The following is a 23,342-nucleotide window of genomic DNA, read 5'->3' as shown; positions in this document are numbered from 1 at the left end:
AAAAGATTAATGAAAATTAAAGAACTAAACATTTTATATAGATGCAGAAGGAAGATGGTTGTGTTTCCTTCTTAATTCCACAACATTTCTTGTCCATTAGTTCAAAATCGCGTAAAAAATCATAAACAAAAAGGAAACAAATAACTGAAAGCCTATATACACAAACATTGTTCTGACATGTCTCTCTTTCTTTAATTTTGAAAATAGAAACATATAAAAATATATTGAAAATACAAAATTATTCAGAATTAATGGAAAAATGAATGAAATGTGTGTAGTTAAATATAGAAGATACATTTGAACGAAAATCTATTGCTTTTCCTATTTATTAATTGTATATTTTATGTGTTTTCGGTTCAAGTTTTCGTGAAAACAAGGATACAAACATTAAAGAAATTTTGTTTATGTTTCTGTTAATTACGAATGGTGTCGTGGAAACGGGTTAATTCGTGTACGTCGTTCGACAGGCGAACAACGTAATTGAAACTCTCGTGTGAACATGACATAAGAATAAAAAACGAGATATTTGTCCGGTATCGACCAACATTTTATAATAACGGAGCCTAATAGTACGTTTATATATGACCGGATTTAACAAACCCACTGGGTTTCAAATGTCAATTCCTTTGCGTATACGTCAAATTAGTCCTCATTAAGAAGGTTAACCCTTCAAAAGGCTATAATATAAACATGGCCTAAATGTAATATATGCATGTATTTGACAGATAGTCAACTTACAACTTGTACGATTTATTAAATGCAGCTATGGATTTTTGGTGATACGAGAATGCTAAAAACATGGCTTGAATTTAAAACTGTTGTGTAATATATTGCAAAAATTACAATTTGGCGACAATTGCCATACAATTAAATGTCTGCTCCATGTTATATCTCGATGAGATGTAGTAAATTGAAAGTCGCTGGTTATGATAGACACGTTTATTTAAATTCTAATGACTTAACAATAAAATGTAGGTTAATTACAAAATGGTGACCGGTTGATACAATTGAAAATATGCGAATGCATTCAAAAGAGATTGTAATGACATTTGACATGTGCTATTGTAAATACATACATATATGCAATATAAACAATACAATAATATGCAAGCATGTATTAATGATCAGTGTTTACAACTCGTAATAAGTCACAACAGTTCTCCCCCACTTAAAAAGAACATGTATGTTCCTTAATTATTCTAATGGGGAACATAATCACCAAAATGCTGAGGCGGTCTACGTTGTCTTGTAGATGTACGACGTCCTGGTGTAGATTCAGCTTCAAACTGCTGGTTTGAGGTTGTTTCAATTTCAACTGATGCTTCGGTTGCCGTTGAATTTGGTGACGTTGTATTACTATGTAGTCTCGTCTCATTTGCTGCAACATCTGGTGGAATGTTTTGTGTCATTAAGATGTGATGGAATTGTTGTTGCTCACTTTCAGGCGTAAGTTCTGGAACCGAATCAGATCGCTGAGTGTCTGAAGTGTTCGATGGTTGATTATTTATGAAACGGAGTTGATTTATGTGCCGCTTGAAGAGATAACCGTTATCAAGTTTGACGATATAATGAATTTTGCCAAGTTTCTTAAATATAACACCAAATTTCCAAGAAGGCTTATTCCCCGTATAGTATCGTGCTTGAACTCGGTCTCCCTCACTAAGTTCCTTAACTGTACTTTGAGGCGTAGATACATCCGTTAATTTTGATGGCTTCAATGCATCTAATCTAATTCGTATATTCCTTCCCAGGTACATTTCGGAAGGGGTTTTACCATTCTGAAGGGGTGTTGCTCTGTATTTGAATAAAATGTCTCTTACTTTTCTGTAAATAGGTGCTGGGTCCTCTGCCATAGCCACTAAACGCTGCTTAAGTGTTTGGACATTCCTCTCGGCTAGACCATTAGTGGCGGGATGACCCGGGGCAATGAATTTCTGAAAAATACCTGAATTACTGCAGAAATCTTTAAATTCTTCGCTTGTAAATATCGTAGCATTGTCAGAGACCATGACGTCGGGGTATCCATTGCGTGCAAAGATGTTGTTTAACGTCTCGATTGTTGAAGCTGATGTTGGGGCAAATGAACACACGCCCACTTCGGCCCACTTTGATTTGGCATCGACGACAATAAGAAACTGATAGCCTTGGTATGGTCCCGCATAGTCAATATGAATCCGTTGCCAATTGCTTTCGGGCTCCATCCATGGATGAAGGGCGACCTTCGGAGGACTTTTCTTCACTACAGCACATGCAGAGCAGGATCGCACAAGTTGTTCAATATCCTTATCTATTGAATGCCAGTACACATGTCGCCTCGCCAATTGTTTCATCTTGGTTATACCCAAGTGAGTGTAATGTAATTCGTCTAATACTGCCTTTTGAAGTATTGTTGGCACAACAACCCGTTGTCCTCTGAACAGTATGTCGCGATCGATGGTGAATTCAGAGTCACCAATGTTTGAGTTACGTAGATCATGTATAATTTTAGATAGTTTTGCATCATTCTTTGTTGCGTTTTGTAAAGACTTAAAATTTAATTTATCTGAAGTTATTTGTTGTACTGCTAATGCACAAATTGAATGTACCTCATCATCAATTGAATTTATAATGTTTACAGCTTGTTTAATTGAAGCCCTGGACAGACAATCTACATTAATGTTCTCTTCGCTCTTCTTCGTACTCACTTCATAATCATAACCTGCGAGGAATGCAGCGTATCGTTGAAGGCGAGATGATGTCATTTGCGGCAGTTTTGAATGTTGGTGGAAAATCCTTGATAGCGGCTGATTGTCAGTCACCAGTTTGAAGTGCCGTCCAAATATGTACTCATGGAAATGTTGTACTGAATAAAAAATTGCCAACGCCTCTCTATCTAATTGAGAGTAATTTTGTTCTGCTCGAGTGAGAGATCTTGATGCAAAGGCTATAGGCCGTTCCTGCCCGTCAATAATGTGTGATAGCACCCCTGCTATGCCTGTGGGACTAGCGTCACAAGCGAGCTGTACCGGAAGTTCTGGATTATAGGGCATCAACACAAGATCACTGGCAATATTTTTTTTTAATTCTTCGAAAGATTTTTGACATTGTGGTGTCCATTTGAAATTTGAATTTTTGCGCAATAATTGGCGTAATGGAGTTGTAATTGTAGACGCGTTCGGTATAAATCTTGCGTAGTACGTTACCATACCCAAAAAACGACGTACTTCATCCACATTTCTTGGTTGCGGCATTTGTAATATGGCCTGTACTTTTGAATTTGACTTTCGTACTTTGTTGTGTTGTATAATGTGACCCAAAAATTCTATTTTATTCTCGAAAAATTTGCATTTTGACATATTAAGATGTAGATCGTACTTTTGCAATTGAGACAAACACAATTTTAAGTTTGCCTTGCACTCACCCAAGGTCTCGCCATGTACGACGATGTCATCAAAATAGGACTCCGTTTTGGGAACATCTCTTAAAATTTGATCTATGATCCTGTTAAACTCCGCCGGTGCTGTTTTAATGCCGAATGAGAGACGATTCATTCGAAAAGTTCCCTTGTGAGTTGATATTGTCTGTATTTCCGCTGAAGCTTGATCTACTTGTACGTGTAAATAGGCCTTGAATAAATCAAGTCTGCAAAAATATTTCGAGTTCCTGAGACTACTAAAAATGGCATCAAATTTCCGAACGGGGTAATGAGCACTTACAAGTCGCTGGTTGACCCCTACCTTATAGTCAACACAAAGGCGTACCCCACCGTCAGCCTTAGGGATGACCACCAGCGGCGACCCCCAGTCACTATTAGCAACTTTGCTGATAATTCCTGCTTTCTCTAATTCATTCAGCTCCTGATCCACACGCTCGGTCAAGGCGTATGGAATTTGACGCTCTTTCGTGTAAATTGGTACGACATTCTCTCGTAATTGAAGTGACACTTTATGGTCTGGAATGCAGCCTATCTTTTGTTGAAAAACATCCGAAAATTCAGAAATATATTCTTGGATCTCATTGGCTTCATCTATAACGTTGATACTCGAAGGGTTTGAATAAAATTCGTCTAGCTCGTTCAGACTAATTCCTAAACGACGAATCCATGTGCGACCAACTAGTGCTGAACACCCGTCAGGCACAATGTACAGATCATCGCAGATTGAAACGTGTTTGTATGTTATTTTCACCCGTACTTTCCCATGCGGAACAAATTTATTCTGTGTGTATGATCGAAAAACTATGTCGGTAGCGGTTAGCTGGTTGCACAAGTTTAATTTCTTGAATTGGCTCCAAGGTAGAAATGAGAAGCCTGAGCCTGAATCTACCTCAAATCTTATCACCTTACCTTCTATGCAAATATTAGCATAATAACGCTCAGCATTTATTTTTGCGTAGTCGTTACGGTAAACATCCACGATTTTATAGATTCCATACGAATCGTCACGTACCTGATTCGTGGAAGACTCTCTCGCACTGGGTTTACCCCGTCGTCCGGCATTAGGACCATCCGCCAAAATAGAAGAGATGCAGACTTTTGCTACATGCCCTTGTTTTTTGCACAAGTTGCATTTTAATTTTTTGTAGGAGCGACACTCCTTAGCAAAATGATTATTTTTGCCACATCGTAAACATAGGCCGGCAATACCTAATTGCTCGTAGTTGACTCCACGTCTTTGTTGACTTTGCCGATTCTTGAAATTTTTTGAAGAACTTTTATTAAAAATTTTGTTTATATCTGTTGGATTGTTGCTTGCAGAATTTGCCGTAGCATGTGACAATTCTCTAGCGTCTATTTTTGCAGCTTCTAACGCTAATGCCTTCCCAACAATATCATCAAATTTTTCCGTAGTAGATTGAAGAAGTTGTTCACGTATGCTATTGTCACAAATACCTCGGATGAACTGTGCCCTTAGAAACACGTCGGAAATGGAGACTCCACAGTCACACGGTGAAACAAATTCGCACCCGTTAATTTCTGAACGAAGTGTGGCTACAAAATCTGCAACTGACTGCCCTTGAATCTGGTATTTCGACAGAAATTTGTGTTGTGCCACCAACACATTCTTTTTCGGGGCCAAATGTTTCTGTAAAATTGCTATGAGCTCGTCGTATTTTAGCTCTGTAGCTGCTTTAGGCGCGGCTAACGCAGTGACCATATTAAAATATTTGGCACCTATTGAATTTAAAAGTAGTTTTGTACAGTACCCTTTATCATCACTGATGCCTTTCATTGCAATGTAGTTGCTAAACCTTTCAGCATAATTTGCATATGATTCCTTAGAGGGATCAAAAACATCAAAATTTGGTACAAATGACGTGGTAAAGTTCGATGGAGCAGCACTTGATGTGGATGTTCCCCCAGTCATCGATGATATTTTGGTCAGCAATTCCTTTTGCATCTCCATGAAGGTATTGAATTGAGCAGCATCCATTGTCTTATTAATTATTGTTCTTGTACTGAACTTGTACTGAAAAGCTTGCACTTGCTCTTATTTATCCTCGTCGCCAAACTGTTATATCTCGATGAGATGTAGTAAATTGAAAGTCGCTGGTTATGATAGACACGTTTATTTAAATTCTAATGACTTAACAATAAAATGTAGGTTAATTACAAAATGGTGACCGGTTGATACAATTGAAAATATGCGAATGCATTCAAAAGAGATTGTAATGACATTTGACATGTGCTATTGTAAATACATACATATATGCAATATAAACAATACAATAATATGCAAGCATGTATTAATGATCAGTGTTTACAACTCGTAATAAGTCACAACACTCCAGAACCTGCAAAAATCTACAAATTTTACTACGATAAAATTTTTTCCTTTATGATATCGAAAAAATAGTAGATTCTTGGAGTTCTGGAACCGAGCAAATATGTGTGTTCGTTTACTCAAAATTTGTACAAATTGTTACTGGATGTTGTTCGTTTACTCTACAGTACAATGCAAAAGACCTTAGTCGATTACAAGAAGTTACTGGACCTGTATAAGTTTGTACAAATTATTAAGTAAACGAACACACCTAATATTTGCGATATCGAAAAAGAATAGTAAAAATTAGTAGATTCTGGTAGTTCTGCAACAGACAAAAAGCAATTCCAATCTATTTTACGGTGATGCATTCAAAAAAATTGCGTTGTAAAATTCTTATTTTTATATAAACATCAATATAAATTTCATAATTATGTAAAACACTATAGTTTATGTGAATGCCCCACATATGTATTTAAATCACAGGGTGATTCGATAATTGTTAAAAGTGTTTTACGCCATACGCTGGTGAGTTCAACTTTTTGATTTATGTCATGAAATGATAGCACACAACAACCCTGTATATTTCCATTTTGTATTTCTGCAACTTGGCAATCTTTAACCAAACAACAATCGCGGCGCAACGAGCATTCGCGAAATTTATATTCGTGTTTTGGGAGTGATTTAACAGAAGAAAGAAAAGATTTCTGAAATTTAATGGAATATTGTGAAAACTATTGAAAGTGCTAAACGTCACAAAAGATAAACACTCCCTGAATTTATATGTTATTTAAATTGCCTGAAAGTCTTTAAACGTCTGCATACAAATCGGTTGAAAATTTCACAACTGCAAGCTGCAGGGAAAAAAACTCGTGTGCGGCGGTATTTCTTGTCTGCTGTCTCCAATAATTGTTTAAAAAGGATCAAACAAGTAAAAACCAAACAGCGAAAATGTATAAAACCAAAAAGGACATCGATGCTCAAGTTCGAACTGTGTTTGCCAAAATAAAATCTGAGCATGAGGTAAGAATATAATAGAACAAAAAGAATCATTAATTTTCACGAGAACAAGGTTTGATGATGGCTTGCTTCGTCATTGGACATGAAATGCCTCACTGATTTGCATTCCCTCAAATGCGTTGGTGTGAAAATTACAAAATTCGTAACAAACATTCATCGCGTTACATACAATTATTATTGATTTATTTTTTGTACGTTTTACATGCCAAGAAAACTGACATGGCCCCGGACAGATGTTATTGAGGTTATGACTGCAAACTCTCTTTTTTTCTCTTGCGCGCCATAAAAACCATCAAGAAGCCGGCTGTTTGCGGTTGTTGTTGAGTCTCTCTGTAAACGATGCAATCAAATGTCGTTACGTTTAAATAAAAAATAAGTGGATGATCTTCCTTGGTAAAAGGCTCGTGGCGTTTGCTATTTTTGTTGCCTCAGTTACTCATTTTGGTGAACATTTACTAAAACCTAGTATTGAAGGATTTCCCAAAACATACATGGATGCTATTTCATTTAAAGAGGGGAGGTATAAGTTTTAATTCGTTCTTATAAATGCCAGCTCCCAAAACATTTCCTCCACCAAGCTTCGTCTATATTTTATATACAGTTAGACAGCAAACGTATTGCAAAGGCACAACTTGTAAAAAAAATTCATGTTATACGTTTATGGCTACAAGTTATGTAAAAACTATGCTTTTTTTTACAAATTATTACAGTAATAGTTTTTATTGAAGTGAAGTAAAACAAATTGTAGGAATTTGAAACATACAAGAAAATACAAATGCCTACATGATTACTATTATAACAAATAAGTTCGATATTACAAAGTACATTTATATAATGGTAACAAAACATAATGCCGGGCACACTATGGGCATGCACGACAGCATTTGTAATAGTATTAGTAAATTTTGAAGTTTTTGTCAATGTATTTGGGAGTAGTTTTGGCAGGATTGAAATCAAAATAGTTTTGATTTTGTAAATAAACCCCTTTCAATCCTATGAATTTTGTTTATTTTCCAAGTAACGAACAAATAATTTTTGAAAACAACAAATATTATTTGTGAGGAAATTAAAAATTTGGAAAACTTCAACACAAAATCGAGTTCTGGAGGAAAATTCATCATTTTTTGCAATATGGATTGAAGGAATGCCACACACTATTCAATCACACACGTACACAAGGGTTCATTTGGCAGTGCAGTTTGGCAGTATAGTGTATGCCCCGCATAACACTAAATTAAAAACTTCAACACTTCCCCTTGTTATGTGATGTTAACATTTTGAATTCCCAACTTGTCACGGAGATACTGCAGCCTGGGAGATGGCAATGGTTTTGTCATTATATCTGCAAGTTGTTCTTCAGTAGCAATTTGTTTGACGTCTAGCTTTCTCTCAACTACCTGTTCACGCACAAAGAAATGTTTCAGTGCAATATGCTTTGTTCGCTTATGAAATTCAGGATTTTGAGCAAGTCTAACAGCCGCTGAATTATCAACTTGTAATATAGGAATTTCTGTGTAACCAATAATCTCCGAATATAAACGGCATAACCATATAATTTCTTTGGTAGCTTCTGTAGCTGCAACTATTTCAGCTTCGGTTGTTGAAGTAGCTACCATTGATTGTCGTTGACTTAACCAGGATACTACTCCGCCAGCAAATTTTACTACGACTCCGGATGAAGATCTTCCCGTTTTTAAACATCCGCCAAAATCAGCATCACTAAAACATTCTAATTTGGGATCTTCTTTGCAATTGTATGAAATTCCATAGTTTAAGGTACCTGCGATATATCTAAGAACTCTTTTCACCCGAACTATGTCTTCAGAAGAGGGGTTCTCCAGTGTTCTTGACAAAAATCCGATGCTATATGCTAAATCAGGTCGGCTACCAAGCATAAGGTACATGACACTTCCTACAGCTTGCCTATAAGGAAATTTACTCTGTTCTTTTTCTTCCCCTGATTTTGAATTTTCATATTTTTAATAATTGGGGTTGATACGCTTCTGCACTCATAAAAGTTGAATTTTTCTAACAGCTTTTTGGCAAAAGCTTCTTGGGATATCATAATCGCTTCTTCATTTCTTTTAATTTCAAGTCCCAAAAAATACGTTGCTTCTTTACATATAATTTTGAATTCTCGTTTCAATTCATTTAAAAATGTTTCTAAATCTCTCCGACTGGTACCAGCAATTAGTCCATCGTCTACATAAAGGACAAGTATAACTTTTTCAACATTTTTCTCACGTATATACAAACACGGATCAGACTCGCAAGATTTGAAACCAATGTTCACAAGAAAGTTTCCAAATTTCCTATTCCAGCACCTTGGAGCTTGTTTCAATCCGTAAAGACTTCGTTTTAGCTTGCACACTTTGTTAGATTGATCTGAGTATCCTTCCGGCTGTTTCATGTAAATGTTTTCATCCAGTTCTCCGTATAAAAACGCCGTTGACACATCAAATTGGGCGAGACACATGTTGTGACTAGCTGCTGTACTTAATATAGCTCTTATTGTTCCTAATTTTGCCACTGGACTAAATGTCTCATTATAATCAATCCCCTCTCGTTGAGCAAATCCTTTGATTACCAGCCTTGCTTTATATTTATCAACAGAGCCATCTGGGTTGGTCTTTACCTTATAGACCCATTTTGAAGGAAGAGCCTTGCCACCCTTAGGAAGAGTTTCAAGAGTCCATGTATTATTATCTCGAAGAGATTGCATTTCAGAATCCATCGCGGCTATCCATTGAGCGCTCTGCTTGCTATTGATTGCTTCATTATATGTCAAAGGGTAGTATTGTAACTAATCATTTTTGCTAATTTTTGTAGTTATTATGCATTTTTTGGTCTAACAGTATTGAGTGCGATAAAGTTCTTTGAAAAAAAAGCCGTCATGGAGGGTCTTCAGACAGATAAAAAACGCATGAGGCCATATTAACAATTTTGACGAATCGCCCATGGACAAGTATGCAAGGAATGAATATTTAACTCAATATTTATTATCGGAAAATGGAACAACGTAACACAGTCTGGTTTTCGTTTTAAAAACATCAAAATACCTCTGGAAAGAATAGGGAAAAATAGACCTTCAGTGCAGTTTTTGAAACGAACTACAATAGTATTGGAACAGCGATGCTCGCACTCATACTTAACTTTATAAACAAACCACACGTATTCTCTCTTTGTTTTTGATTTGCCATTGTTTAGCAATGGATAGAGTATGTTACCGCTACTAATAGGGTAAGTGCACCAGTAGTCGGCACTTTAAGGATTCTCGTATCTTTAGCCGTATGTAATACCGAGTCTAAATGTCCAATCAAATTGAATTTAAGTTGTTATGATGCGTTATTTTGTGTAGTTTTAGATTATATAAACAATTTTTTGATTATTTCTGTTCAACATGCAAAAATTGCAATTTTAGTGAAATACTGTTTTTTCACCAGTAGTCGGCACCATTACCCAATAGTCGGCATGATATGATCCAGTAGTCGGCATGTTATATTTAAATAAAGAAAAAATGCATACTTTATATTTTTTCTTAAATATTTGAAAGAACAATAGCTTAAGCATTAGTTATTTATACATTTCTAGTTTATTATATACATTTCTATCGATTTTACTTCAAAAAATAAGAAAATTGAAACATATTGTTTAAATAAATTAGTTCGTTCCAATAGTCGGCATCTATTACCCAGTTGTCGGCACCCCACAACGTACGTACTTCAAATCATGGCTAATATTGCTTAAAATCGCTAAAGTTCCTTTCAAATTGAAAAAAATATTAATTAGCCTTTAAAGTATTTGTTTAGTATTTTTTGTAATTTTTAGCTAAAAGTAATCGATAAAAACCAATGTTTATAACCCATGCCGACTTCAGGCAAATTTTATATTTTTTTGTCCCTAAAGTCGGCATCAGCAAAAATTGCACAATTATCAATATTTTTTAAAAATTTCTTCTTCTAAAGTTGTCTTTTAACTGTGCTCTACCTATATACCTAACAAAAATGTTGTGGGAAATTTCCTCATTTTAATATAATTACAGAGCTTATAAGGTTAACATCTCCACAATTTTTTTCTTAAGAAACATGCATTTTCGGTTTGAAACCCCTTCACTGACAAAAACTTAAATTTCGAAATAAAAATTGGTCCTAGCTCAATGAAATTTTATATAAAGATAGCTGACAATATTGTTAAAGCATATTTAAGATTATTTTCCTATTTATTTTCTTAATTTTCAGTTATTTGAGTTCAAATTCAAAAGGTGCCGACATTAGGTGTACTTACCCTACACCAACTTTTCTGAGCTCCAATGTATTTAAATGACTTAATTTTTACTAACTTTTTTACTTTACTATCCTCTATTTTCATAATAAATCCCAAAAAGTGTGCCAAATCCAATAAAACCCATCAAATATGGAAATTAAAACCCTACTGAAGAAGATGGAATACCGATTTTTTGCGTACAATATTCTATACCAAGCAAAATAGTATGCGAAATTTGGTTCACGGACATAATGATTGGGAAGACATCCCCACTGACATCATTAGGAAATATTTAATAGTCATCATTCTGAAAGTCAATAAAAATTATCCAGAAATCTCAAATAAGTTCAACTAAAACCAATCCAAAGGACAGAGCATGACATATTTTTTCATATTTGTGTAAATTAATGTTGTAATATAAGAACACTAAACTGCTCTTGAATAGGTTCTCATTTATAAATAAATTGAAATTGAATATGCTGATATCTACCCTTATAAAATAAAGGTCGGGATTTACTAAAATTTGAGGATCCAGTACCCTTAGAGTGTAACATCCCGAGCCTTAATTTTGGGCTAACTAAGCTCATTAAATCTCCTATGAATGTCCAAAGTGGATAGAGAACTCATTAAGGAACACAACTTTGGTAATTCTCCAAGAATAGTTTGGATAATTTTTGCAATTATTTTATTGTCACCCCCATACAGTAGGTAATTCTTATTTTTGACCGTATTTTTTATAAATCGCAAATAAATTGCATATTTCCATATTTAAAAAGTTACAGAAAAGTTGTTAAAAAGGTACAGAATAGTGTGGCTGGGGGCTTATTCTGTAACTTTTAACAACTTTAATCATTGTTTATTTTACAACAATTTCATTTGTTTGTTTTGTAGTTGTTACAAAAACAAAAGAAATTTAAACAATATCGATAGTTGTTAAAAACAAACAAATGAACTTGTTGTAAAATAAACAATGAGTAATGTTGTTAAAAAAATACTGAATAGGGGGATGTATTGCGTTTCTCTAACTAATTTTTTTTTTTTTTTTTGAGTTACCGACAAAAATCGTTAAAATTACCCCCAGTTTTTGTAACTTATTTTTGTTCGTTCGTCTATATTCGTAATAATTTAGGCATTCATAGCTCAGCCCCCAGATGACATACACATCTAATTTTTCGTATACCCGTTCCATATATCATTAAGGATTCCTCATTTAAAAATCAGCGCTCTACATTTGCGCTAAAGCGCGTAAATCGATCTACAAAATTTGACAATTCGTGTGAGAAGAATAAAAATTTTTACAAAAACTGGGGGTTAAAACGTAAAATTATGAATGAAAAGTTCAAAAAAGTTGACAACACTCTTGCTATCGGTAGAACTTTACGACTGCTTTTTATTCGTCGTTAACTTACCGAAAAACGTCGGTAATTACCGAAATTATAAGCATTTTAATTTTACCGACAATTGTCGGTAACTCAAAAAATGTGTTAGAGAATCACACTACAGGTATGATAGCAAAATCATAAACTATATGTAAAACTTCTCTACTAAGTGGTGTCTTAAGACACGCCGTTCGGTATCGGTGATAAACAGTAGGTCCATATCATTGAGCTAATATGAATCGGAGTGCACTCATTGATATGAGAGAAGTCTCCCTTGTCCCGTATGGGATGTTTGTGGAACAATTATATTATTATATACAAGCTACGTAACATACATACGTAAAAAAGCAGATGGTCTGATGGCACCTTAAGCTTGTCGAACGTGGGTCCCAAAATATAGGTTCTTTTCGTGTTCAGAGCTTTAATATTTTGCGAATTAGAATAACACTCATATTTTACCACATTATATATAGCCGAAATGTGCACCTTTTTGTTGGAGAAAGTCTAAAATCCCCTGCCGTAGGCCGGCTAATTCTGGAATAGAGCAATTTTTAATATATGCTTTGCATTTTCACAAATCTTTTCAGCGCAACTTACGTGGCTACACCTTTGCAAAATTTTATTTTAAAATCAATGAATATGCTTCAGCTGAACAGTATCTTTGTTCATACCTATCGGTTAAGGAGGACAATGATCAAGCCCACAAATTGCTGGGTCAATGCTATCAGCGTCAAAAGAAAACCGAAAAAGCCCTTCAATCTTTTCAACGTTCCCTTCAACTAAATCCCAAGCAACATGATGTTCTGATCGAAGTGTGTCAATTGTTACTTGAGGATAAAAATCTTAATTGTAACAAAGCTAAGTACTGGTGTGAATTGGCTGAATCGGAAAAAGTCCAACATGATGCTGTATTTTCGCTACGTCTCAAATTGATGAACAAGGACAACATTGAAGCCAACCAAGTAGAGGCCCTATTACAAAAAGAAATTTCAAACAAACCAAACGATGTGCACCTAAGAGTAAGGCTAGTGCGCTATTACGTGGAACAGAATCAAATATTGGATGCTTTTAAATATGTGCATAAATTGGAAATGCGGCAGAAAGATGAGTTCGTCAACAGCAGTGAATGGTACAATGTGGTGTGGTTGGTTCTCAACAAATACGAACAAATGCCAAATACAAAGAAGGACTGGGATTTCTGGCTGTTGTTAGCAATCTGCTTGGAACGTCAAGTCCAGATTTCCTTCTTGCTGACCTCCAATTCTTCTCTAGTTGGTGGTGGTGTTACCGAAACTGCAAATTTACTTTTCCAATTTGATCAGTACTTGTTCAAAATTTCACAAATTTCGGAAAAACTGTGTGCACAAAAAGAGTTGGTAGATCTATTTTTGTCGCATTATAGAGGCCAGTTGCTATTGCATGCCAGTTCCTTGATATTCAAGCGGGAATTGTTGCAGAATAAAAATAAGTGGAAGGAAGCGGCGCGTGCAGCGTTACCATTACTTTTGTTAGCTTATCAAGAAAATTCAGCAGGTAAGAAGGAACCCTGGATGAAGCACTGCGATGAAGACGCAAATCTGTTAATTGCAGTATGGCAGCGAGAAGGATCATTTCGTTGTGCCCAAGTAAGTTTTGGCAATATGGTTTTTTTTTTACTGTTAATTTTTAAATTTTCTTTTAGGTTGGAAGAACTTTGCTTTCTTGTATTCAAGATGATGCTAACGTTGATAAAGAAAACACTCATAACGTCAATAATTTATTGCGTAGCCAACCATCTACACTTTGGAGCAGTGGTGACGATTTGTTGGCTCAAGTCAGACAGATATGCTGTGATCGTCAATGGCGGCGCAATGTATTCGCTCTTTTGTTCTGTAACAGTGACCAAAAAGTAAAGGAGCAGTCATCACTGTTTGCAAAATGTGAGAAATTCAATGAGCCACTTTACGAGCTTCCAGCATATGCCGATCTTGAAACGTATGAAGAATCAGCCCAATATCATCGGCCCCAATCTCTGCCACATATGGTCTACTTGTGCTTGGGGAATGATAATTTGGCCTATGTGCGAGCCAAGTACTTTAGTGGACTCAATTTTTCAACTCAAAACCTTTTATTCTGTGGAGCGGAATCATTAAATCAATTGGACGTAGAAAGTTTCCTGTATGCCGCCACTATACAAGCCAAGAGAGCCCTTGAAGTAGACCGCGAAGCCTTCGATAGTTATCAATCTGGTAACAGTTATGCTGCTGGTAGGCCAAAGATATTGCCCTTTGTCAACTTACAACACCAACTGTGTTCTGAAGAACAATGCCAGTGGTGGAATAGCGCCTATTTGGTCTACAAGAACCTTAGCAACGGAAGTAATCTAGCTGAACTTCGAGCTAATCTACAATACGGTATTGAAGCTGTTCGTGGTATCAATGGTCCGAAATTGGATATGGCGATCGTCTTTAAGTTGGGTCAGATATTTGTGGCTAGAGCACAAGATATTGTAAAGCCGGTAGAAAAGACATTCCTTGAAGCAAGGGCTGAGTCAATTTATAAACATGGTCTTAATATGATGAAGATGCACAACAAAGCCGTTCTGGAACCATTCCGAAAATACTTTAAATATGCCAAAGCCAATACTTCGGCTGTTGAAAGAGAAGTGACCTCCATGGCAGAAGATGCTGTATCGTATTTAGCAACACGCTACTTCAAGAAGTCAGAATACGAAGACTTGATTGAGGAGCTTTCGGGAATCCAGCTACCCTATGCTACATATTTACAGGCCGAAGCCTATCGTAAATTGGATGAAGCCAGTAAGACACCAAAGAAGAGCAAGCGTTTATACTTGGATCGAGCTACAGATTGTTTAAATCAAACTTTGGCTTTACTGAAGAGCAGTGCTCATGCAGACCCCAATCATCCTTTGAATTCGGTCATCCACGACGAAATTAAAAGGCTTCAGCAATCTTCAAATCGATTCCTCGGTGATTCCTCGAATAATTTCAGCCCCATTACTGGTCACAATAATTCAAGTACTTATGAAGATGCAGAAGCTGATTTTTACGCTGAAAACTCAATTATGCCCCCGGCAAGCATCTTGAATTCAAACCGTTCGAGGCGAGATACCCTCCCAAGCAGTGCAATGCTGTTACAACAAAATCAAGAATTGGAAAATTTGGTTAAACAAATGGCCTCGAATCTGACTCTGCAGAAGGACGCTATTGTTGATGCTCTTAAGACCGAACTTCGAGAAGTAACAAAGGAAATTACGTTTCTTAAGGATAAAATGTCAAACTTAGAAGAAGCCATCAAAAAAGTTCGTATTTCCTCAAATCCACCATCAAGAGATGACGCATCCAACGTTTTAGACGATTTGTATATAATTGAGGAAACTCTTCAACAACAAATGTATCCACAACAACAACAACAGCATCAGCAACATCCAACCAATCAATATGGTCCCGGTTCGGTTAGCGCTGGGCCTAACAGTATGTTAGCCAATTCCCCATTTATGGCTCAACAACAACGTCTGCAGGCTGCCGGTGCCTACAATAGTCCCATGTTCCCACCAACAGCAAATTATCCTCTCAACTTCTATGGTCATGCTCCACCATATATGATGGCACCTCAGAGTGGTGGTCCCCAGGCTTTAGGTGCGGGAAGAAATGCTGGTTTGCCTGGTATGCAGCCATACTTAGATCCAACGGCTCCGGGTGGTATGAATTTCAATATGCCACCACAGTCTACTCCACTCTTGCCACCACCAAATCAACCACCCAACATGGGAGCTGCTACAGATCCCTCAAGATCAAGCAATTTGTACAGCCTTCTACAACAACCCCCGGTTGCAATGACGCCAACATCTATTTCAACGCCTGGAATGCCACCGACATCATTCTCCACTCCTTTGAGTCACAACATGGGCATGCCTTCAGGAAATGCAATGGTTCCTCCACAGCAACCTACTACTGCGATATCTTTCAATAAAGCTCTGAACAGTCAGCCGGTGGAAAAGGGTCCTCCAGCTAATGTCGTTATAACCAGTTCTGATCCATTACCAAATCCCAACAGTATCTCCATGCAAACTCAACAACAAGCTCCTCTTAGTGTCACCATACCCTCGCATCATATCAAACCAAGTTTGGTGAGTCAACCAACTGAACCATTCTCAGGACAGATTTCCGTCCCTGTTAATAAGTCGACACCGACACCATCAACATCAACTGTTGTGGCTCCAACATCCATTTCTACAACAACAAACATATTTGGTTCGTCTACAGCAATTACTTCGTCAACATTCAGTTTTAAGCCACACATTGCCGCTGCAACAGCAGCTCAGGCGAACAGCTCGTCCGCCGAGGCCAACAACACACTGAATAAGACAACGGATAGTGTTGGCAGCGATTTCAATAAGTCGGGTGCCGAAGATGCAGAATATGATCCACGACCAGATTTCAAACCCATTATACCCCTGCCCGATGAGGTAGAAGTACGTACAGGTGAAGAGGACGAAGAGGTAATGTTCTGCAATAGGGCCAAACTATTCCGTCATGTCGAGAAGGAGTGGAAAGAACGTGGCATTGGCGACATAAAGATTCTTAAGAACAAGGACGGCTCCTCACGCATTCTCATGCGTCGTGATCAAACACACAAGATATGTGCTAATCACAAGATTACTCCAGAATTAATATTGACTGTACCTAATAAGGAAACCAAAGGTTTTATATGGGCAGCCAATGATTTTGCCGATGAGGAGCTCCGATTAGAGAAATTCTTTGTACGTTTCAAGGTCCCTGAAATTGCAAAAGAATTCCAAGAAACCTTTAAAAAGGCACAGAAGGAAGCTGAGTCGTTGACATCCAACAAATCTGAGGACGTAAAAGCAAAACCAGCCGACGCCGCGCCAAAATCTACGGCAGCTTTCTCCTTGGCCAAGTCGTCAACAACAAATTTCGCTACCAGTACACCATCTCAACCTAAACCAATTTTCGGACAAACTCTTACAGCATCGACACCTTCAGCATCAGTCGTTACCAGTACCACTACATCAACGACTCCTGCCTCCAAATCGTTATTCAGTGGTCTGAATTTATCTACCAAAACAACCAGCACTGATTCAACAACCAACACAACTACAACCACGGCATCACCTTTTGCCACTTTTTCTTTTGGAAACTCCACAGCTTCTGCTGCTGGCAGCACCAATACAGCTGGAACTGTACCAACAACTACTGCAGCTGCAGCCTCGCCATTCGCTAGTATATTTTCCAATATAAATAAATCCACCACATCACCCTTCAGTGCCGCTCCAGCTGTACCCACTACTACTGCATCTCCTACTGTAGGTGGAAATGATTCCGCTAGCGCATCAGCATTAAACAAATCTACTGCTTCTGACGGCGAAGATGAATATGTGCCAACAGCTCAGTTCAAACCAGTTATTCCGTTGCCAGAATTGGTTGAAGTAACCACAGGAGAAGAAAATGAAAAGGTTCTCTTCGAACACCGTGCTAAGCTTTTACGTTTCGATAAGGAGGCCGGAGAATGGAAAGAGAGAGGTCTGGGCAATATAAAGTTGTTGCAAGACAAGGACGATAGCAATAAAGTGCGATTGGTTATGCGACGTGAACAAATCCACAAGTTGTGCTGCAATCAACGCATCTACAAAGATACCCACTTCAAGTATGCCAAGAATTCACAAACAGCGGTGTCGTGGGCCGGGCAAGATTATTCTGAGAATGAATTGGTTACGGAGATGTTAACGGTTCGCTTTAAGCTTCCGGAAACATGTAAACAATTCCTGGAAGCGATCGAAAAAGTTCAAGCTCAAATGTCTGGAGACAGCGTAGAAGCGAACAAGAATAATAAAGACGAAGTGGTTGATACTAAAACTGTTACAAAGGGCTTCGGTGATGCCTTTAAACCCAAGGCAGGTTCTTGGTCATGCAAAGACTGTTACACTTCAAATACGGCTGAAATCTTATATTGTGCAGCATGCGATTGCCCCAAGGACGATACTGTGCCCAAAAAGGAGGTAAAATCTAATGTTTTGGCTACAAGTGGAAAAACTACATTCAGTTTTGGATTTGGCACAGCTGCCACACCGGCTCCGCCCGTTGCTACTTCAACGGTTGATACTAAAACTGCTACAAAGGGCTTCGGTGATGCGTTTAAACCCAAGGCAGGTTCTTGGTCATGCAAAGACTGTTACACTTCGAATACGTCTGAAACCTTATATTGTGTAGCATGCGATTGCCCCAAGGATGATACCGTGCCCAAAAAGGAGGTAAAATCAAATGTTTTGGCTACAAGCGGCAAAACTACATTCAGTTTTGGATTTGGCGCAGCTGCTACACCGGCTCAGCCAGCTGCAACTTCAACTACAGTGGTATCATCGAAACCTACATTCACTTTTGGTATGCCATCAACGAACACTACACCAACCCTTGCTCCAAAAACTACAACTGAGGTAAATCCGACAGTTCCCAAGGAACCCACGGCCGGATTCGGCGATGCATTCAAGCCTAAGGCCGGGTCATGGACTTGTCAAGGTTGCTACCTATCCAATAATAGTGATGCCATCTATTGTAAAGCTTGTGACGCTTCCAAAGACGATACTGTACCTAAGAAAGAGACGGCAAGTACAAACAATGTACTGAACTTGTCAAATCCATCGCAGAAGTTTAGTTTTGGATTTAATGCAGCGGCTACATCCACGACAGCGCCTAAAACAACGGAAGCCACTACGACAGGAGTTAAACCTTCTGGCGGTGGTTTCAGTTTTGGTGGTGCTCCTGTTACTGCTTCAGACAGCTCGTCGTCGTTTGCATTTGCCCCACCAACAGCTACATCTACTGGACTCAGCACAGCTGGCGGCACTACTACGTCTGATCAGCCTGGTAGCACTCCACTGGGTAAAGCAACATTCAGTTTTAGCCTTTCTTCAAAGGCTATGGAATCCCCTGCGATGCCATCAGCTCCCACTGCTGGAGAACCTGGTGCAAATGCCTTTTCCTTGGATAAAAAAGAGTTCAGTTTCACTTTCAAGCCTAAGAGTCCAGGTAAGACAGGTAAAAGCCCATTAAAACTCGGTGGTGACGCAGAAGATGGTGATGATGGCGATGGTGAATACCACGAAGAAGAGGAAAACAATACATACTTTACCCCCGTAATACCATTGCCTGATAAGGTAAGTTTAGTTCTTTGTCGTCCGAATGTTTTTATTAACTGTACTCAAATATAGGTTGAAGTTAAAACGGGAGAAGAGGATGAAGATCTCTTGTACGTACATCGAGCAAAGTTGTATCGCTTTACCGAGGGTGAATGGAAGGAAAGAGGTTTGGGCAATGTGAAAATATTACGCCATAAGGAAACCAAGAAACTGCGTGTAGTTATGAGGCGTGAACAGGTCCTTAAAATATGCCTCAATCACATACTCAATGAAGATGTCGATTACAAGCGCAAAGATGAAAAGTCCTGGCTGTTTGTTGTTAATGACTTTAGTGAGGGAGCCGTTGAGTTGGAACAGTTCTCGCTGCGCTTTAAAACCAAGGAAATTGCTGAAGGATTTATGGATGCAGTTAAAAAGGCGTTGGACGGTACTGCCGAAGTCATTGAGTCGCCCGCTAATACTTCCATATCGACACCAACAAATGCAAGTGCACCGACCAGTGCATTAAATATTTCCGATGAGGATAAAAAGACAGCGGACAAATTAAAATTGCCCTACGAATTCTTTACCGCCAAACCAACATGTGCTGGTTGCCGAGGTTGTGATCCAGACAAATTTGTTTTTGCCGAAGTAAAATCTAGCGAGACTTTTGTCAGTCCCGAAGACAGTAAAAATCCTCTTGAACCAATGGAATTGCCAGAACTGTCTCTTCTAAACAAGTCGGCGAATCGTACGATTCTTAAACAAAGTGCACTGTCACCACTTTCTGCCAAAACGGAAACAACTAAAATAAACGAGAGTATATTTAGTGGTTTTGGCGGGGCGAATTCTACAGCGTTTGGTGCACCTGCAGGAGACAAGCCGTCGAATGCCACATTTTCATTTGCCGCTGCCCTAAATAGTACCACTAAACCTCCAGAAGAAACTAAGAATGTGGTTGGTAGTACAGCAGGATCGGGAGGTTTTCTATTTGGTAGTGGATCTGTCCTTGGTGGTGGTTCAACCACTGCAACAACAGGATCTATTTTCGGTGGAGCTTCTCAAGAGAGTAAATCTCCGTTCGCTATAAAAACTAATTTATTTAGCGGATCATCTACAAACAGTAGTGTTGCTGTTGATTCCACGCCCACTGACAAGACTGCAACAAAATCCATATTTGGTGGTTCAGCCACCACAGGAACATCGTCCGGTTCAATATTTGGCGGCAAACCTGTGTTTGGTTCTGGTACACCCACATTTAACACCTCAGGAAGTGCTGACAATGCCACAAAATCCATCTTTGGCACAACAGCTAACAATACCACTCAAAGCGTTGGAAGTGGCGCTTCAATATTTGGTTCTTCGGCTACAACAAATAATAGTGGATTCGGCGGATTTGGTTCAACACAAGGCTCAATATTTGGATCGAATACACCAACATTTGGCAGTATTGCAAAGGATGCCAATAGTAAGTTATCAACTAGCTCATCCACTGGAACAGCATTTGCCGATTTATCTAAGACTTCAACCGCCGCCATAGACTTTGCCAGTCTTGCCGCAAAAGCAGATAGTACACCGTTGTTGCCAAAACCTTCTGAAAAACCTGGCCCTGGTGGCTTTATAGGTTTGACAAATCAAGACGCTTTCTCTAGTTTCAGTAAGCCTCTCAAGGATGTCGATACATCCGCAAGTAAAGCAAAATCGAATGAATCACAGAAAAGCATTGATGGTGCTGGTGGTGATGATGCCGGCGGCGAAAATGATGAAAATTATGATCCTCATTATGACCCAATTATAGAGTTGCCAAATGAAATTGTTGTAACAACCGGCGAAGAAGAAGAAACAAAATTGTTTGGTGAACGTGCAACACTTTACCGATACGATGCCACAAACAAGGAATGGAAAGAAAGAGGTAAGTAGTAATCACCATCAAAAATTTTAATGTACATATGTATGTATTTTGCATCCATTAAATGATAATGGTTAAATTTCAGGAGTCGGTGAATTGAAATTGTTAATGCATCCAATAAAGCAATCCTATCGTTTGGTAATGCGCCGAGAACAAATACACAAATTAGTACTCAATCATGCTGTTACTGGTGACTTCCACTTTACGAATATGAACAACAACCCCAAGAGCTTTGTGTGGGCCACTATGAATTATGCCGAGTCATCTGATGGTGAATTGGAGAAACTGGCAGTTCGTTTCAAAAAGGTTGAATTAGCCGAGAGTTTCAGCGCCAAATTGAAGGAGTGTATTGATAAATGCAAACAGCGTGAAAGTGGTGGAAATTAAACAGCTCAGCTAAAACCAAACACTAACCTTTGAAGGTGTAAATTACTCCGTCACTGTTGAAGACTCCTAAACAATTCAGATTGTTGTTATTGTGAATTTGATTTTTCGGTACTTTGATTAGAGATCGATCAGATTTCAGCTGAGAAAGAAGGAAAATCTTAGAAATTTGTATTTAGTCGATACATGTTATTTTTTAATTTAAATTGTATCCATTTCATAATTAGTTTCTATCATTATTATTACTTTATTATAATTATAAATTAAGACTTGTCGATTGTTTACAGGCCAAGAAAACTATTGTTTATCCTAATAATTTATGTTCCAAAATTATTTGTATCCATAATTTTCTCTATTTGCATCATATTTATGTGTTTGGAATACGGAATATGTTAGCTTTTAAAATCGCCTCTTGAAATTCTGATTTATGTTATACATAATTGCAAATATCAATAAAATACACAAAAGAAAATATCAGTAACAACGTTTTGTTTTACACATCGTGGTTGAGCGGCCATCCCAAGGCATAAACCTTGCCTGCAATAAACACATTGAGTAGTTATGGCTATATTACACCATATGCTATGCTTTTTCAAATGTATGTTGTAACTTTGGGTAAACTAATATAATATACTAATATACTAATATACAGACCAGCTGATGTCATAAATGTAAAAAGGATGTGGTGTGATATAGCCATTAGTGGCATCAACATTTTTGGACTGTGATTCGATTCAATCGAGTATTTGCTAGAGTTGTGTAGTACCGGAACGAACTAGTTCATTGGAACTATTCCGTGACTGGAACGATCGGAACGATATCCGACTCGTTCGTTTATATAGATCCTTTCGTTCATCTCGTTCCTTTTGTCCATCTCGTTCTATTCGCTCATCTCGTTCTTGTTCATCGGATTCAAACGTTTTTTTTTCTATTGTGAAAGTTTGTGCCTCCTTTAACCGTGATGAAATTAAATAGATTTTGCGTTTAACTATCGAAATGTGTAGGAAAATAAAATAGATTTTCAATAAATATTAAGAGTATGTTCCCGTAAAAAAGCAATGTCGACTTTGAGAAAGTTCGGTATTTGCCTCGCTTATCATTAGTATTATTCCTTAAATAATGAGACGAAAAACTCGCCTTCATCAATTATAAAAATTTACAAATATTGTTTACTACACTTTAATAAAGTGCATAAATTAAAAATAAAAACAATATAAAAAATGTTTTTTATTCGCTTAACACTAAAAGAACAGCAAAATACCGTGTGAACGAACGATTGATCAAAAGGAATGATTTATCCAAAAAGAATATTTGAGTTAAATGTCAAACGAACGAAGGAACTATATGGAAGGAAGGAACGATATTAAGGAACTAGTTCCTTTTAATAAAAGGGACGAGAAAGATCGAACCGTTCAGTGAACTAGATTGCCCAACTCTACACCATTTTCAACTGTAATTCAGAAAATACCAGTTCTAATTCAGACATTTTATTTGAAATTCAGATGTTTTAT

General features: G+C 37.7%; 1 protein-coding gene across 1 annotated transcript; it reads left to right on the top strand.

The window, feature by feature from the left end:
• Window positions 1-6,351: 6,351 nt before the first annotated feature.
• On the top strand, window positions 6,352-22,303 carry Nup358 (nucleoporin 358). Its single transcript, XM_073991318.1, has 5 exons — window positions 6,352-6,764; window positions 12,991-14,028; window positions 14,085-19,577; window positions 19,632-21,450; window positions 21,533-22,303. Exons 1-5 carry the CDS (start codon window positions 6,693-6,695, stop codon window positions 21,832-21,834), a joined length of 8,724 nt encoding a protein of 2,907 aa, XP_073847419.1. The 5' UTR covers window positions 6,352-6,692; the 3' UTR covers window positions 21,835-22,303.
• Window positions 22,304-23,342: the final 1,039 nt, after the last annotated feature.

The sequence above is a fragment of the Musca autumnalis genome, unplaced genomic scaffold, assembly GCF_047663935.1.
Source record: "Musca autumnalis isolate F117 unplaced genomic scaffold, ASM4766393v1 scaffold_1, whole genome shotgun sequence".
NCBI lineage: Eukaryota > Metazoa > Arthropoda > Insecta > Diptera > Muscidae > Musca > Musca autumnalis.
This window is presented reverse-complemented; position numbering and strand designations above follow the sequence as displayed.